At 40.5% G+C, this 17457-nt stretch overlaps 2 protein-coding genes across 2 annotated transcripts in view; one reads left to right on the top strand and one right to left on the bottom strand.

Annotated features, from left to right (window-relative positions):
* Positions 1 to 12261, bottom strand: part of mgat4c (mgat4 family member C) — a 114341-nt gene extending 102080 nt beyond the window's left edge. Inside the window, exon 1 of the mRNA XM_034149093.1 lies at positions 12044 to 12261. The gene's annotated coding sequence lies outside the window, so the exon portion shown is untranslated. The remainder of the gene's footprint in view (positions 1 to 12043) is intronic.
* eif4g2b (eukaryotic translation initiation factor 4, gamma 2b) overlaps positions 2096 to 17457 on the top strand; it is a 150686-nt gene continuing 135324 nt past the window's right edge. The window contains exon 1 of the mRNA XM_034149102.1: positions 2096 to 2144. Coding sequence (XP_034004993.1) covers positions 2096 to 2144 — 49 coding nt within the window. The remainder of the gene's footprint in view (positions 2145 to 17457) is intronic.

Raw genomic sequence — 17457 nt, 5'->3', positions numbered from 1 at the left:
CCCCCCCTAGAATAAGAATAGATAAGATGCCTGCAACGTCTCCATTGGACTCCTTTGTTTACTTCCCGAACATGACATCACTATGTAACACTTGCACTTCTATTGGCTAGCGCTCCAACACACATCTAAGTTGTTGACCAATCACAACAGAGCCGGCCAGCTAACCAATCAGAGCAGACTGGGCTCTGGTTTCAGACAGAGGGTGAAAAGAGGTGCTGCAGCACAGGCAGTATGAGAAAAATAAAGAGCTTTTTGAACATTAAAGCATGGAGACACGTCACAGTAGAGACACAAAATACAAAAAAGCTAATTTTGAGAACTAAGTGCTGCAATTATACTGCAATTAGGACATTTCACTAGTCCAGTTTCACTGAAAATGATATTAATTGTGCACTTCTTTTATTTAAAATCACCATTTTCTTCATTACCCAAACTGAAGCTGCCTTAAAAAAAACTCATAAATATATAAATTAATGAATAAATCAAGCAGTCGCCTTCAGGTCCACATCTGTAACGTCAACCTGAGCACACCTCCACTCTCTGATCAAAGCTGCCTCGTGCTTTCATCAACAGCTGGTGAGCATTTTCCTTTTTTTAAAAAAGGGAATGGCAATGTGGCTTGGTTATGAAACCCATCTCAACCCTCCCCTCCATCCGAGTCTCCAAACAAACACAGCTTGCCTTTGGTCTTTTATTTCACTGTCATTGATGCTATTTCATAAGGGAGTTCACTGTCTTCCTTTGATTCTTTGGCACTTTGCAAGCTTCAGTCTAGCAATCCATTAGCTCCCATTATCATCTCTACCGTCATAATTAAAGACAACAAGAAGACCCTCACCACCCATAATTTGTATCAGGTATGATTAAAAAAAAGTACAATCAAGACGACTCTTTGAGTGAGTAATGATTTTATCGTTCAGTCTACAAAATGTCAGAGAGGTTAATTGCTTTTAAATTGCTGTTGATTAATTGAATATTTGACTGATCATGTGACCACTAAAAATCTACCTATTCAACCCCTGACTTATAAGGTCTTATTTAGGCTTTGGACGAATGGATATTATTTTTTTTGTATTTCAGTACATTGCATTCCTGCTAGTAATAATAATAATGCTTCTTTTTACGTTACAGTAATCTGGTTACGATTTTTTTTTTTATGTAACTACGGTATAAGGGAATACGTTTTTTTTTACATGTATTTATTCTGTATTTATGTACTCCGTTACTCCCCAAGTTGGCGACACTTAAAGGTAGGGTAGGTAAGTTTGAGAAACCGGCTCGAGATACACTTTTTGTTATATTCCATGGAATGCTCTTAACATCCCGATAGCAATGAATATCTTAAATGCTTTGACAAAAAATCCATACAAAAATGTCATCTGTGGAAGCCGTAATACTGTAAAAAGCATGACCAATCATTTGAGCCGGCCCGGCTAAAATAACTGGATGGCCTACCTGCCTGTCAGCCTTCCATCTGTGCACAAACTTATCTCGTGCCCTCATTGGTCACGTGCGCGTTCGTGTGTGTTGGAGGAGGGGCTCTGTAAGGAAGTGGCAGATTTTTCTCCGGCTGTGTATTTTCAAATTCTAGCGCACTCGAGCTGGTTTCTCCAAAATTACCTACCCCACCTTTAACATAAGAATGATCCCAACAAGTTGGTACATACCAAGTAATGGAAATTGATTTAGTTTTATGTGCCAAGACTTTGAGGTATTCTCCTCTGAAATGTCTCCACATCAACATAATTGAGATGAAAGGAATTCTGATTATGATCCTGAAAGCTTTAAAAAATAGCATAATAAAACGTTTCAACTGCTTGCATAGTGTCTAGCTCAAAGTATCTGAAATGTCACTTCCATTGTGTTTGCTAGCTCAAAAACTTTAGCAAATAAAACCCAAACTAAGTTGCAGAAAAACATGTTTTTTGTACTTTGGGCAAACTTACCCTTTTAACTCTTAATTTATGAATGTATTCCACAAAAAAAAACACCCACATCTGAACTAAATAAACCGTCTCCAGCCCATCTTGGGTCCTAATGGGCGGAAAGTCACATTATGCTAAATGAGCAGCGGAGGGAGAGGCGCTGAGGGAGAATGGCCATGGAGACGGAAGATGAAGCGGGCAAAGCGCACTTCAGTGAGCGTAAGATCATTCCACTTCAAAACACAAGCATACTTAATGTTTCCATATAGCAACTCTTCCCTGTTATGGACAGCAGTTTTGCTGAGTGTTCCTGTTTGAACTCCTTCATCGCTCGGTGCTAACAGCTCTCAGCTCTCGCTCTCTCTGAAGACGCTCACTGAGTTTTATAAGTGTATCTTGTTCATCGGGCTAATGCAGCATTGTGTTAAAGAACTGTTACAGTACATGTATGTTTAACCAGTGGTGGTAAAAAGGGCTGTACAATTTGGAAATAATTGCAATTATTTTTGTATTTTTGTGATATTAGAGGGAATGGTTACTATTCAAACATTGTCACTATCATTGAAAAAAGGACCTCATTAATAAAAATCGCTTTTTCAAGAGAATCGGTAAGTATTTTTTATTAAGTCTTTAGAATAAATGTATTGTCTCTCAGCACAATACTTCATTCAGAATCATATATTCACATATTTTACCAAGTATTGTGTGTTTTTTTACACTAGTCCTTATCGTAAAATAATGCATTAATCATGTATGATCATACTTTCACAATGTTATTATTTTTTAATGCTTTATTCACCCAGGGCAACCAAATGATTACCTTATTTAAAATTATTTGATTTAATCCTTAACTAAATGCAAGTTACAGTGTTTGTTTAAGCACCTTTTTAAGCCTTAAAAAGCATATTTTGATGATAGGATAATAAGATCAGGATATTACGTTAATAGCAATTATTTCAGCCAGGGGAATCATGACCTCGACTTATAAAGCAACATGGATTGAAAAATGGTTCGACTGGCCTACAATCTGCTGTCAGACAGTTGAATTAACCCTTTAAAACATGAGGTTCACACATACAGACAGTTACAGTAAGTCTTCTCTCTTTCAGCTACTGGTACAAAGAACTTCTTCTAAAAATAATGTTGGGAATGTGGTTTTGAACCCTGCTCAAAGGAAGTCAAAATGAGAAGCCAAATCAAACACAAATGGGGGTAAAAGAGAATTTTTAAAGCATAAATGAATCCCAGGAGGATTGAAATTACTCCAAAAGCTAGTTTCATCTATTGTCATGCAGGGCCGTTATGTTTTAATGGTGAAATTGCACTCTATAGTTAAAAGAGTTATTTTAAATCACCTCAAGGTTGTGTACAATCATCTCTGACAAATGTAAATCCTTCTTTAGAGTGTTTACATTGAGTCAAAATATCCAAGACTCTTATGGCCCTTCCTCAGACAGCCGTCCGTTTTTTGTTTTTCTTTCAAGAAACAAGGTTCAACCCAATATCTAAAAACAACACCGGAGTCTTTTAAGCAAGACCTAAAAGCTGCTCTTTGACAAAACAAAATCTTGTTACAGAAGCAACACAAAATACTAATATGAACCATGAAATTAGCAAGATATGTCATCATTAATAACAAAAATAATCGTGGTTACTTCTGTTACTTTAAAGGGGACCTATCATGCAAAATGCACTTTTGTACGTCTTTTATACATGAATATGTGTCCCCGGTGTTCCAGGGAACTCACCAAGTGTCAGAAAACACAACCCTCTCTATTTTCCTCCATACCCAAATCTCTAAAAAAGGGGCTGCAACGGATCTGATAAAAACTGATCCAGATTTGAACACTGTCCTGACGTCAGGACGGTGGCGCTACGGCTATTGGGCCAACTCCACCAATCAGGAGGAGACAGCCACGGCCATTGCCATTCGAAAGCGCTGGATAGGCTGTAGTACATATGCCAGGCCTGTAGATGGTGCTGTTCTCACTGAATCTGCCCTTGCTAAAACAGAGCTACAAATTGTCAAATTGAGCAAAATGAGGCATGGCTAAAATGCATGATCTGTTTGGTATTTTGAAAAAAAAAAAGTATAAATATGCCTTATATAGGTATGGTCCTACACTATATTATTCAAATATAGCATGATAGGTCCACTTTAATTAAAATGCACGCATACAAATCTGTATGGAGTTGCACATAGTTTGTAAGACTGATACCACAAAGAAATCATACCATCTTTCCTCCCTTTTGTATTTTAGTTCAACTTTCTTAAATGCCAAACTTCTACACACAAACAGCCATAGATTTTCATCATTTTTCTAACTATAATAGATCAACACAATTGTATATCTGATCAGACATTCAATGCGAGATTCCAGCGATGGCACAGTGTTCAATTACAGAATTACATAAAGAATACATAACAAATCCAATGTATGTCATGTGTGATTTTAAATGTGTGCGGCTGCACCTGGGGACTGCAAGTGTCACTCAGTGTCAGTAATGTGTGTTATGTGTGTTATGTGACTGATGTGGACATGTGCAGGGTGTGTTCTTTTTGTATGCATCATGGCTGTTGTTAGAGTGGTCCTACATGTTGTTTTGTTCGCCTGTGTGTAATTGCCATGCCAGCACATTGAGTTCAGCGACCTCTCTCATCATTTCTGCCATGCATTACAGCTGAGTATCCCCTCTGTCCATCAACACGCCCTCCCCCATTACACATCTCTGTGAGGCCGGTCTCTCCTGTCGCTCAGACACACAACAAGATCTCCCAAGCAATTAGAAATTAGAAATAAGACCAATAATTTATCTTTCCCGTCCCCTCACCCAAATCTGGGTATCAACTTTTAAGCAAACTTAATTCCAACTCTACTACAAGTGTTACTCCTTATTCACAAAAAATAAAACCTTTTTTTGTATTAAAATAAGCAAATTTGAATTATTTGACTGTACTGTAGTTAATCATAGTAACACATCTTGATGGATTAGCACTGACTTGTGTATTTCAAAGCTCAGTCACAATTTTGATTTGAAACCATTTACATTTATTTATTTAATGACACCATGTGATCGCTACAAGCCTCACAACCAACCACACATCCTAAAGGTTCTGCTTTTTGTTTAACATCATACATACACAGACACATTTTTTTTTTTAAAAACCCGTTATTTTTACTAGATTAAGTGCACGCAATCTTGTTAAAATTAGTGATTGTTAAGTGTGTTGTGTTAATCCTATTGTCAGTGTCTCACCTTGCTCCTGGCAAAAAGCTGAGCTGATGAACAGTAGGGATGTTACGTATTGCGGCGAGGCTTCGGAGCGTGTGTCGTGTAATCCCGTAAGTTTTTTGTGAAGCTTGTATGGAGGCTTGTATCGTTTTGGGCCAGTGACGTCACCGATGACAAACGAAGCCTCGCTGCCTGTCGATACCACGTGACTGCTTCAGAAAGTGCTTTAGGCCCAGGCCCCACGGGAACGAACACGGGTTGTATCCGCATATTTCTCTTGCGTATAGCCCTTTTTGCCACACGACGCCGTAACGGAACGGTAGAAACGGACCCTGCAAACGACAACGGGTCCAAAGGTGGATAGATCTTGGAACGGAGCGCTCTGGGGGGTCCAACGGGGCCGTGTGGTAGCCTATACGGTCATCCTTTTCTGATAATGACGACGCAATAGCCCCGCCTCTCCCCACCTTTGCTGCTCACCCCCGCAAAAGTACACTGCACACTGAATTCAGATTATTTATCTTTATCTCGATATGGACATAAACGCGAGTGAAGTCTAATCTGACAGGACGGAGACACGCAGCTCCTCCCGCTGTGATGCAGCTAAGCAAAACACACACTTCAAGTCAGATCATCACCCTTAGCTATTTTAATTACCTCTCAAACTACCTAAACTAGTTATAAATATGTTTATTTTTACTGTCGGGTTTACTTACTGGATCAGCTGCTGCATGAGACAGACACTGACGCTGTCAGAAGAGAGGGAAAAGAGACAGGCTCCGTGTATTTTATTATTGTATATCATTATATAGAGTCGGTGTTCATTTGTTTTAAAGCTCAATAAATAACAAAGAAGACCTTTGACCGGCACTTTTATAATTTTTTCCGGAACATTTCAACTTTAACACACGTTGACCGGCGAAAAACTCTGCCCGGTTCCCTCGGCCCCCACCGCGGGGGAATAAACAGAAGTGCAGCCATGACAACCATTCTTCTTCGCTGCTTTTGTGGAGGAAGTTGCTGCTTTTGTGGAAGAAGTTACAGCGCCACGTACAGGCTCGGCATATGTACTGCAGCTTTTCCAGCGGTTGGATCTAAATGGAGCTGTCTCGTGTGGCAAGACACTATCCGGTGTATATTGCGTGTGGACGGAAGCTTTTTGGCGATTGCGTTTGCGTTAATCCTATGCGTTTTGCCGTATGCGTTCCCGTGGGGCCGGGGCCTTAGATCGGTTGAACCACAACGCTCATAATACCCATGGATGTATAATAAGAACGATGTTACCCCTCCTGTACCCGGGCCCGGTGACACGATGGAATTAAGAGAGCTCAGACCCTCACTTATATAGAGGTCGGAACATGTCATAAGTATAAATAAATAAAAGCATAAATAAATGTAGGAATAAAAACATGAATAAATGAATAAATACAGGAATACATAGCATGCAGTGTTTTCGGGTAGGTTCAGTGTGTGGGCTGTGGCTCAGCTGGAAAGCAGTTGACTCACAACCGCAGGGTCCCTGGTTCAACGACTGGTCAATAAGTCTTTTTTTTTTGTTTATAACAGCTACAGCTAAATGAGATGATGTAGTTAATAAATGTAGTCTTTGATATGGTTTAGCCTTTCTCAGGGTACAACATGGTTAAGTTTACGAATATTATTAAGGAATACAAATCCCTCTTTGCAATGTTTACCAGCCTCCTTAGGCTTTTCAATCACAATCATTAAACTGGAATAAATACAATATTGTTAACATGAAAATATGATTTTATGTTCGTTGTTTAGAGTTATTCTAAGGCTTTACTCATTGGGAACTCGGTATGAGATAGAGCACACTGTTGCGATGTCAAATCTGCCTGTTTTACACACTTTGACCAACAGGGTGGTTTGTGTTCAAACGAAACACAATTTCTCCATAAAACAGAATATTGTTTAAAGGTCCCATGTCATGGCCATTTCTACTGATCATAATTCCATTGTTGAGGTCTACTAGAATATATTTATATTGTTCAATGTTCCAAACTCACATTGGTTTCTCATACAGCATCTCTGTATAGTATGTGTATTCACTCTCTGTCCTTAACGGCTTGTTGGAGCTCCTGCCTCCCCCCTCCCTATGAGCCCACTGTGCTCTGATTGGTCAGCTCGCCCACTCTGTTCTGATGAGTCCGGCACCGTTACAGCAGAACATCAGTGTTTATGTGTTACAATGGCGTTTGTTAGCAACCAGAAAATGACACCAGTAATAAGAATGCTGCATGGGGTCTGGGTGCCGTGTTGGCGGGACGTTGCGGGGCTCGCTGCTTCGCCCTTTGAGGCTCGAGGAGCGGACAGTGTGAGCTGGATTACTGGTGTCGTTTCCTGGTTGCTGCGTGGGTCTGCGAGACAGCAAGACACAGCGGAACTCAGCCTGAGCACACACACATTCACAGCCAGGCTTTGAGTGTGTGTGGAGATCCGCGGAGCCGCGGCTGAGAAAAGATAAGGCTGAGTGAGTGTGTGTGCCGGCGAAGCTCCAACGAGGCATTCTGGGGCAGCATAGACAGGTCTTTTCTGTGTTAGAGTTTTATTCGCTACAGGGTGTACTTTGAGGGTTTGTGACTTTGCAGACCGTTTACATGCAGAAAAAGCTACATAACACACAAGGGGACGGGTAATAACCGGAAAAGCATGACATGGGACCTTTAACGTTTGCAATGTGAGGCAGACAGGGCTTAACAAAGTCTCTGTTTCTTCCCAAGGACAGATTTGTTACCTAAAAAAGTCAGTAAAATGTCAGTAAGGACTTCACTGTTAACAGTATTAAGCAATTATTTTATATACATTTAAAGCATCAAAAGTATTGAACTCTCAGTAGTATAAAACGGAAGATGAAATAAGATACAATAGTATTTTTTGTTCTTTTTGCACTGCTCAGTCAGAGGCAGTTATGGCTTAATAAAGTCTCCTCTCAACGGGAGCTTTTCTTTCCAAGAACAGCTGTTACATAAAACTAAGAGTGCAAATGTCAGTAAGGATTTGTTTCACCCTTGTGAACAGTAGTTGAGCAAATACTAGTAGTTGAGTGTAAGATACATAAAAAGCAAAAGAAAAGCTATTGAAAAAAGTATAAAACCTCAGTGGAAAGAACATGTGTCTAATTTCATTAACCATCTTGTAATGTCATAACAAGATTTGGCTTTTTCTGTCTTCCTGGCTCAATATAACATTCAACCTACTGTACCACTACTAGGGTTAGGGTTAGGGTAACCAAATACATTTAGTACAAAAAGGGTTACATTTTATACATAACAAACAGCAAGAAACCCATCTAGTCTCTATGAGTAAGACTCTTGCTCACACAGTTATGAAACTCATAGTAATGCACCTTCAATTGTAGTGAAAATGGAGAAGAATTTGAAGAAAATGGACATCCGGCAGACATAAGTTTCCTTCATACTGAGATAACAAATTAAGAGGTTATGTTGGATCCTCAGAAACCAACTTATGTAAGAAAACTTTATTCAATTGAACGTCACAAACTTCCCCAACAGATGCTGGGATTCAAGGTGAACTCGAGAAAAAACGTCCCTGTCTACGACTGACTCACTCTTCCTGAAGTAGCAGCAAACATTATGTTGAGCATATGGGAGTGAATATTATACCCGAAGCCTGAGACCCCTCCTCTTCCCGTCTCTTAATAAACATGATATTCACTCTTTGCACGTTGCTCACTGAACCAGCTAAGCACTTGACGGCAACATCAATGCATCTCCGAGTGTATGAATATACAGTCTGGATTCATGCCTGGAGTGTTTCAACTCCTTCCTCTCATAATCTTGGCATCGGCGCTAAGCATGCTGTAAGTACTGTCCATTCTTTCAATGTTCAGCCGGGCAGGAAGTCAGTCACACGCTCAGTCATTCAGTCAGCGCTGGCGTTAAGATTTCTCCTCACACACCGGAGAATAGATCCAGTATCACTGAAGCAACCTTCATTCTCCGATCGCGTAAGCCTCGCGTACGCCTCGCTGCCTCCGTGTCACAGCGAAGCTTGATGGCTGCCCAATAGATTCCAGCTGCAGACATTCATGACCCGCACCACCTCAGATAATCAACCCCCGTAACACTCTGGGGGCAAGAGCGCGGTCAAGAGGCAGGCCCACAATTATTTGTGGCATTTGTCTAACCTTTGACGGAAGAATCAAGTGAGTGGCTGTCTGGACTACCTGAGTGGAGGCTGGAGCAACTTTCAGCAAAAAGTTAGCTGGGAGAAATAATGTACTTAGGCTTTTTCAGTAAAAGCAGCAGCATATACCAATATTCACTGGGTTCATTATTGCCACAGCACAGCATGACCCCTTCATACTGTATAATAATATAATAATTGGGAGGGATGAAACCCTCTTTAATGGTCACACATGCAGAGCAAACACCGCACACACAGTGACATTTGTTCTCTGCTTTTAACCCATCCTAGTACCAGGAGTCTAGTATTAGGAGCAGTTGTTTTTACTCGATGTGTCAATGGACTTGTGTCTTAGCGGCGGATCTTTTTCCGCTTCACTGTCTTCACACACCTGGTCTACTTTAGGCTAAATCTAGCTTTTTCTCTAAGACTATCCAAACTATATTCCGTCCTGGTTACGTTTCTAAATACTGCACTTAAACAGACTTTTAACCAAACATCAGCAGCCTTATTGTTCTGTATAAGAATCGCATTCAAGCCCCAACTCAGGTGTTGAAGGAATGAAGTCAAAGCAGGAGTACAAAAATTTGCATTTCCACCAAGGTCACACCTGGTTCAATCGCCAAAGTCCCCCATATCAAAATGCTCAACTTCACATTATATAAATAAACAGATTACAGCCTGTTACAAGAAACATGTTTTGATCTCTACAGTGTATAGTTATTTCCTTTCTTCATGACAACTACTTTGTATATAGCTCACCTGTTTAAATGATATCAAGGCTTAAAGTTGGGAATAGTAAAGGAGTTGCCAGTTTGAGTGACAGATCGGTGTTGCTATAGCTGTCTTCATCTCTTTGCTCATTTTTGGATAAGCCGAGAATGTAATACTCCACAAATCTCTTTAAGACAAACACTGAGGATCAGGGGCAGCCTGCAGCCAGGAAGAATACAAAATCACTGACACGGTGAACTATTTTCTAGTGTAGGGATCAAACATGCCTTTGTGGAGTGGCAGTCTGTGTAATCTCTGCTGCCTCACGGCTATTATACACAAAATAATCAGTCCAACTGTGAGTTTTCCACAGTGCAGATACTTTTACTGACTTGTGTAGCTCTCCAATCTGTCAGTGGAAATGAATTATTTCCAATTAACAGTGGTTTCACAGAGCTCTGCTATAACAAGCCGCGGCTCGGAGAGGGAGACTCGCCCCTCGGTGACCCCTAATGAGCCGGCAGCCTCCTGCCAGAGGAAAGCCGAGCCGCTGTACTTGTAATGAGCTGCTGTTTAGCTACAGGCCTGTCGGATGAGCCATGGAGCTGTCATCGCACCGCGGGACGTCAGCCGACCCGCAGATGATGCAATTCTTTGCCGACATTAAGGACAATGCGTGCCTTCAGTATACAGTTTAAAGCCAGCGTTCATAAGGTGAAAATCATTGCATTATGGATATCAAAGTTTGTAAAGAAGCTGTTTACACTTTAACCATTAAGTTATTTCAGGTCTGTCTGTTTTAGTTTTAAGCGCAGTTGCTAATTAATATTTAGTTTCTTTCTTAATTGAATGTTCCTTTAGTTAAACATTTACTTACAGTATTAAGAAGTTGAGAGTCTAACAGCCCTAAATGCCAAATAGTTTGACGAACCAACAGTCCACAAAAAATAAAGGTACTTCATTCATAATGACCCAAAACTAAAAAAGGCATAACTTCACATTTACAGTGTTCAACAATGTTCGCCAAATATAAACAAATGTCATGTTGTCATGTAACGGGATTAGGTAATCAGATTACTGGTTTATTTTGAAAATTGTGGATAACTACTGTAGTAGGCTTTCAATGTTACAATACTGTACCTTTTTAAAATCAAGAATGGTATATTGCAAAGCACATGCATACAAACTTCATTTGTGCATTGTAAACTGTGATCCTGCATTGTGCACTTTCATTTTTGGTCTATTGACGATTGTATTATTATGCTTATAGAATTTATTTTCTCTGCAAACACTGAAAAGTGAGAAATGTTTTAAGTAAATATCTTGATTTCTACTTTTTTAAGGTTACATTGTTCTGTTGTCTTTCATAATACAGTTAAGTAATGGTATTGATATTTATTTTATATTGTGTATTTGTATTGCATTTGATATTTAGGTATTCCAAAAGTGACAAAGTAATCAGGTTTTTAATGATGTTAGATTAGGTTACTGATTACATGTTTTAGGTAATAAGTCATTGTAAACATTATTAAATCAACCCTCCCAACCCTGCTTATAACACACACAGTTATGTAGTTTGACCTCCTGGCACCTGTATGTTTTTTGCAGAAAACCATTAGGCAAAGATTTCATTTAGATAAACAAAGCCTCCTGTTGTTTATGTCTCCAGTGGAGCTTTAATGTGCTTTAAAGACACAGCTAAAGATCTGGACTCTGATTCTTCCTGCTCCCTGGGTTGGGTAGGAATTGGATGCATGCTCTCTGGGTTTGACTTATTGCATTCCCGATGTTATCAGACACACAGCCCCACATGAGGAGGCAGTAAAGTTGTGACCCGGGCTGCATGTTGGTGACACGCTGCAGGGACGATAAGAACCAGAACACACACTGATACACACTTATCAGTCCAACCACGTGTCCTTACCTGGGAGTCCTTCAGCTACCATCACCTCAACTCACTGTCACAGCACACAACACCTCAGAGTGATCACAGCGGCACTCACCTCTACATCTGCAGGGCTCCAAATGCAGATGTTTTGGGAGTCTGAAGAAGAGGGTGTTTCTTTTCCTCCCTCTTCCTTTCTCTTGTCTCCTAAATGTTTGATTGGCTCGGTTCACGGGCTCCGATCTCGAGCGAGTCCACGCGCAAACAGAGAAGGCACCGCTGGAAATCTCTGCAGCGGCTGACGCTCCTCCGCGCAATTTATTTCTTCTCTCTCTCTCTCTCTCTCTCTCTCTCTCTCTCTCTCTCTCTCTCTCTCTCTCTCTCTCTCTCTCTCTCTCTCTCTCTCTCTCTCTCTCTCTCTCTCTCTCTCTCTCTCTCTCTCTCTCGCGCGCGTTTAAATGTCTCCTTTGTCTCCTCCTCACAGAAGACAAACTTGGAGGTTTTCACCGGGCATATGCAACTGTGGAGATCGCTGTCACATCCCCACGGTGCTGTGAGTGAGTGCTGGTGCTCCTCTCCGGTGTGCTCGCGCCTCTGCTCCTCCCGGCAGCACGCGGACAGGAGGGCGGTGCTCCAGCGGTGCGTGCGTGGCGGGAGCGGTCACATCCCTGGATTCACCTGTCAACACAAGACAAAGTGCATCCTATTTAAAATACAACCGAAGATAAGACCCCTCAAACCCAGGGGCGTGGATAAGATTTTAGTGGGACTCATTTCTGGTGCAGAAGAGCCTTCCTTTGGGAGGAGATTAAAATAAATAGGTTTATAAACCCTGATGTTTTAGGATGCTCGGGGTTTTGGGGAATATAAAGTTAGAAGATAGCTGCCCAAACTTTTTTGTAAAAATCAATCGGGACCTAATGGAGGTCTGGAGGACTTAATAGAGGTTTCATCCCGCGGAGCCTTTTAAAGGCTTTGTTGCCTTTCTGTATTGTCGGAAAGGAGATAACAGGGAGAGTAATATCGAACCAACCTTCATTTTGGCAGGGACCCCTTAAACCTCTCCAAGAACCTGGGCCTATTTATTTTAGCTTGAAGCATACTTTTAATATAGAATAAGAAAATATAAGATGCCTGAAACGTCTACATTCAACTCCTTTGTTTACTTCTGTAACATAGTGTTATCAGCACGTAACACTCGCACTTCTATTGGCTAGCGCTCCAACACATTGTAAGTGATAGGCTAAGGGGCGGGACATCTCTGAGCGGTTGACCAATCACAACAGAGCCAGCCAGCTAACCAATCAGAGCAGACTGGGCTCTGGTTTCAGACAGAGGGTGAAACAAGGTGCTGCAGCACAGGCAGTATGAGAAAAATAAAGAGCTTTTTGAACATTAAAGCATGGAGACATGTCACAGTAGAGGAACAAATACTAATATGAACTGAGCATCGAAACCGAGACGCTAATCAGTGAAGGAATATGCAGTGTGAAAAATGTCAGCTAATCACAAGTATCATGGTGGGCCTATTAAGAGGAGCTTATTAAAACATTTCAGTGAAAATGACATTGCACCATTGAGCGCAGTCTCACAGAGAGGATACTGTAGATACCAGCTCATGCTTCAGTTGAGGTCATATTTGGGCTAAGCTGTTTATATGCATATTCATATCCTAATCACAAATACCCCAGCATACATAATTAAGCCGAATACTTTGGATATTATTATGAAAAGAAAACTCAGTGTGACCACAAAAAAATACATTAAATAGGATACCCTGGGTAATATGAGCCTATCCCAGCACATAATCACGATGGGGGCTTATACACCAGATGGGGAATTGGTGTTTTCATGCCCCAAATGGAAATATTGAGCCTCCTGAATAATATCGGGATGTAAATGTGCATGAAAAATGATTTCATTATAGCAAGTAGCAGTATGACATTGTTGAGGTGAACATTTATTTTCGGTACGGGCGGCACACAAAGCGAGCCAGGCATTGTTGCTCAATGTTGTCCAGTAAATTTAGTTTCATAAATCATATCACGGCTGCCAGTGGTGCAGAAGTTGAGGAAAAGTTTGATGACAGCACAGACCTGCATATTTAAGCTTTGAGACAGAGTTAATAATCATGCTCACTCCCAGTAGACATCTGCTGGAGGACGAGGTACATTTATGCAAGAGCTGCAGTACAGTGTGGTTCTCAGAGTAGACCGATTTTTATTCCACTAGACTGTATTTTCTCTCCCCCATACATCAATGGTACATGGTGCACTTTTATATCCATTTGATGGCTGTAGTTGCTACTTGTTTTGACGAGTAGGTTTTAAGATAAGACGAGATAAAATGGACTTCATTGATCTTGCTGCTGCAGAGATGAAGCGAGAAAAATATGCATTAGAGGAGTGAACTAAAACCAGGACATATAAACTCCTATAAAACATAAAGCGTGCAATAGAACTTGAGGCTTTTCCACATCATATTAAATATATAAATGCACTCTTCACATGTTAAAGTGCAGGTAATATTTATTTATTTAAAAGCTCTTATCTTATCAATACCTTCCATGTCATGTGACCCAGTGTCAGCACTATAAGTAGGAAACATCTCTTTATATTGAATGTTACACACACTTTGAAACAAAGACATGTATGTGTTCCCTGATAAATAAGTTAAAAACATGGATAACCTTGGTTATTCTACTTTTTTAATGTTAAAGTTAGTACAGAAACAGAAGCCAATCCTAAAATATTAACTGTAAATACAAATATTGACCGCAAAATAATGGTTAGGCAATACAATACTTTTTCAGGCCTTTGTGGTGTTTGCAGGTATTATTTTCAGGTAGTATTCAGACCAATCCAGTTTTGCCAATAAGACAAGGCAGAGGCGAAACTCAAGGCCAAAAGAAACCTTCTTCCTGATATCTTATTAGAGCGCGGTAATATCTGAGGGTGACTCAGATGTAACAACTTTTACACCAACACAGATTTCCTTTTAAAACAAAAAATATTCAAAAAGATCCCGATAAGAAAGACTATATAAGTGCGGGAGACAAAAGTAGTATTTTCAAATGGTAAATGGTAAATGGACTGTACTTATATAGCGCTTTATCCAGTCTTTAAGACCCCTCAAAGCGCTTTACATACTACTGTACATGTCATTCACCCATTCACACCCATTCATACAGAGCAGTTTACCTTACTCTAGGCCTAGGGCATAACATTCACACACATTCACACACCGTTGGCCATGCCATCGGGAGCAACTCAGGGTTAAGTATCTTGCCCAAGGATACATCGACGTGTTGATTGAATGGGCTGTGATCGAACTCACAACCTTCTGGTTGAAAAACGACCGCACTCCCTCGCAGCCACAGTCGCCTCAAATGTGAATATTACACACTTGTTTAGAGTAAAAGTTATAACAAACTCACCATAACAAGAATGTGTTTGTTAAATCTAAATCACCTCATGGTTCACTATGCCTTACTTATACTATCAATGCAATCATGAGTCGAGGATACATACTTTTGATGGTGTGTGTTTCAAAACATACATAAAGAATTGAAGTGTTTTTCTGCCAACGATTTTCCAAAAATATTTTGAAAAAAATATCACCTGAATGCATGCCAGGTGCAGAGGAGGGAAGTTCAACCTTCAAAAGATTGAGAATAAATCCTGTAGTGTACCGTTGAATTATTTATTAGCACAAATGTTTTAGTCTACCATTGATCCAAAAACTGACTTGCAAGTATAAGAAACCTGTTTTCATGTTCAGAAAACATTTGTAGTCCAGCTGTGCGCTAAACCTCCAGAGAGCCAAACCAGATTTTCCTTTCCTGAGGTGTACAAAACCTGCTCTGTCTGCTTAGTTTTTTACCAGAATTATCTCGGGTCAGAAGAGAGCTCAGGGGCTGAAGAGGGGCTTAGGATAAGTCAGAGTGACAATTAGTGGAATGACACATCTTGACACGTCAGTCCTCCAAACAGCCCCTGATGAATCATAGGAGCCTGGCCAGAAATAGCCATCCGAGTCCCGGCAACAAAACAGACCAGCGCCTGTGTCTAATCTGTTTTTACATCCCGACCTGGAACACTGTTCTGACTCTCTAGGCAGTGAACATGCTGAATGTAAACATGATCATGTGTCGCTTTGAAGGAATATACTCTACATGGCTCCATGCTAGTGATACTTAACATACAGTGTGTGTTCAGTTGGTTGGGAAATAGTATTTTTTGTAACGTTATCTCTCATTTAGACAGCCACTCATCATTGGGGCCATTCTTCAACCTCTAATTCTTCGCTCTGCATCGGACAATTGGCAGGTACCCCTCGACAAAAATACACCTGTTTGCTGTTCTGGTTCCTATGCCAATGCCAGAGTGCGTTAAACCGGCATTCTCTCTAATATCCAGCATGGGGCAACTCCACTAGTTGCAAAAACAAGTATGGTTATACAGTTTACTTTAAAGATTCTATAAGAACATGATTTGTATTGTATTGCCTTAGTTATGATTTTCCTGAAAATGTTACGTTCTCAATTGCTAGTTTAGGTCTTCTTCAATACAGTATGATGATCACTTCCTATATTATGGTCCTATTTATTGTAAAATAGACGTCAAAGCAGGGTATGATTTAAGGTGGAACTACCTTGTGATTGAGAGATCGGTACCATGGTTGTGTTGTAGTTTTGATGCTCACCGTGTTTTCTTCTTAACCCTCCTGTGGTCTTCTGGTCAAATCTGACCGATTTACTACTTTCATCAATCATAACTTTTTTGTTTTACATTCGATTGCATTAATATAAGGCTTTATGATATCCTTCACAGTAGACATTTGAACATATACAATGGCTGATCACCACTTTCATTGAATTTTGGATGATTTAGTCAACTTTGTAACACCCATGGTGTTCCCGGTCCGACCGCCATAAAGAAAAGGAATTAGTAACCATCCGGATCAGATAAAACACACACACACACACACACACACACACACACACACACACACACACACACACACACACAAACACCCACACACACACACACACACACACACACACACACACAAACACCCACACACACACACACACACACACACACACACACACACACACACACACACACACACACACACACACACACACACACACACACACACACACACACACACACACATACTCTAGATGTGCTCCCCCCCTTATGTGCCCAATACCCCCATGTGAATCACACCTGGCGAACGCAATACTTGTTCAGTGTCTATTCTTTGTATATTTACTGCAGTTGTTCATGTATACCAGTAGTCTGATACAATATTTACAGTTTGAAAGGGTGTTAAATGAAATTTGGTGATGATTAATGGTTTTTGTGTTAATGTAATAGCAGTTAAAACAGGACCTTCAAATTGGACCGCGAACACCAAAGCAAGGGGGGGAAAACGAAGACAATAGGAGGGTTAAGACTGTACTCCTTTCAGTTCTAGTAAGATAATGGTTGGTCGCCTTAAAATGTCTTTTTCATTGTTTGGTTG

Source organism: Trematomus bernacchii, unplaced genomic scaffold (assembly GCF_902827165.1).
Source record: "Trematomus bernacchii unplaced genomic scaffold, fTreBer1.1, whole genome shotgun sequence".
Classification (NCBI taxonomy): Eukaryota; Metazoa; Chordata; class Actinopteri; order Perciformes; family Nototheniidae; genus Trematomus; species Trematomus bernacchii.
This window is presented reverse-complemented; position numbering and strand designations above follow the sequence as displayed.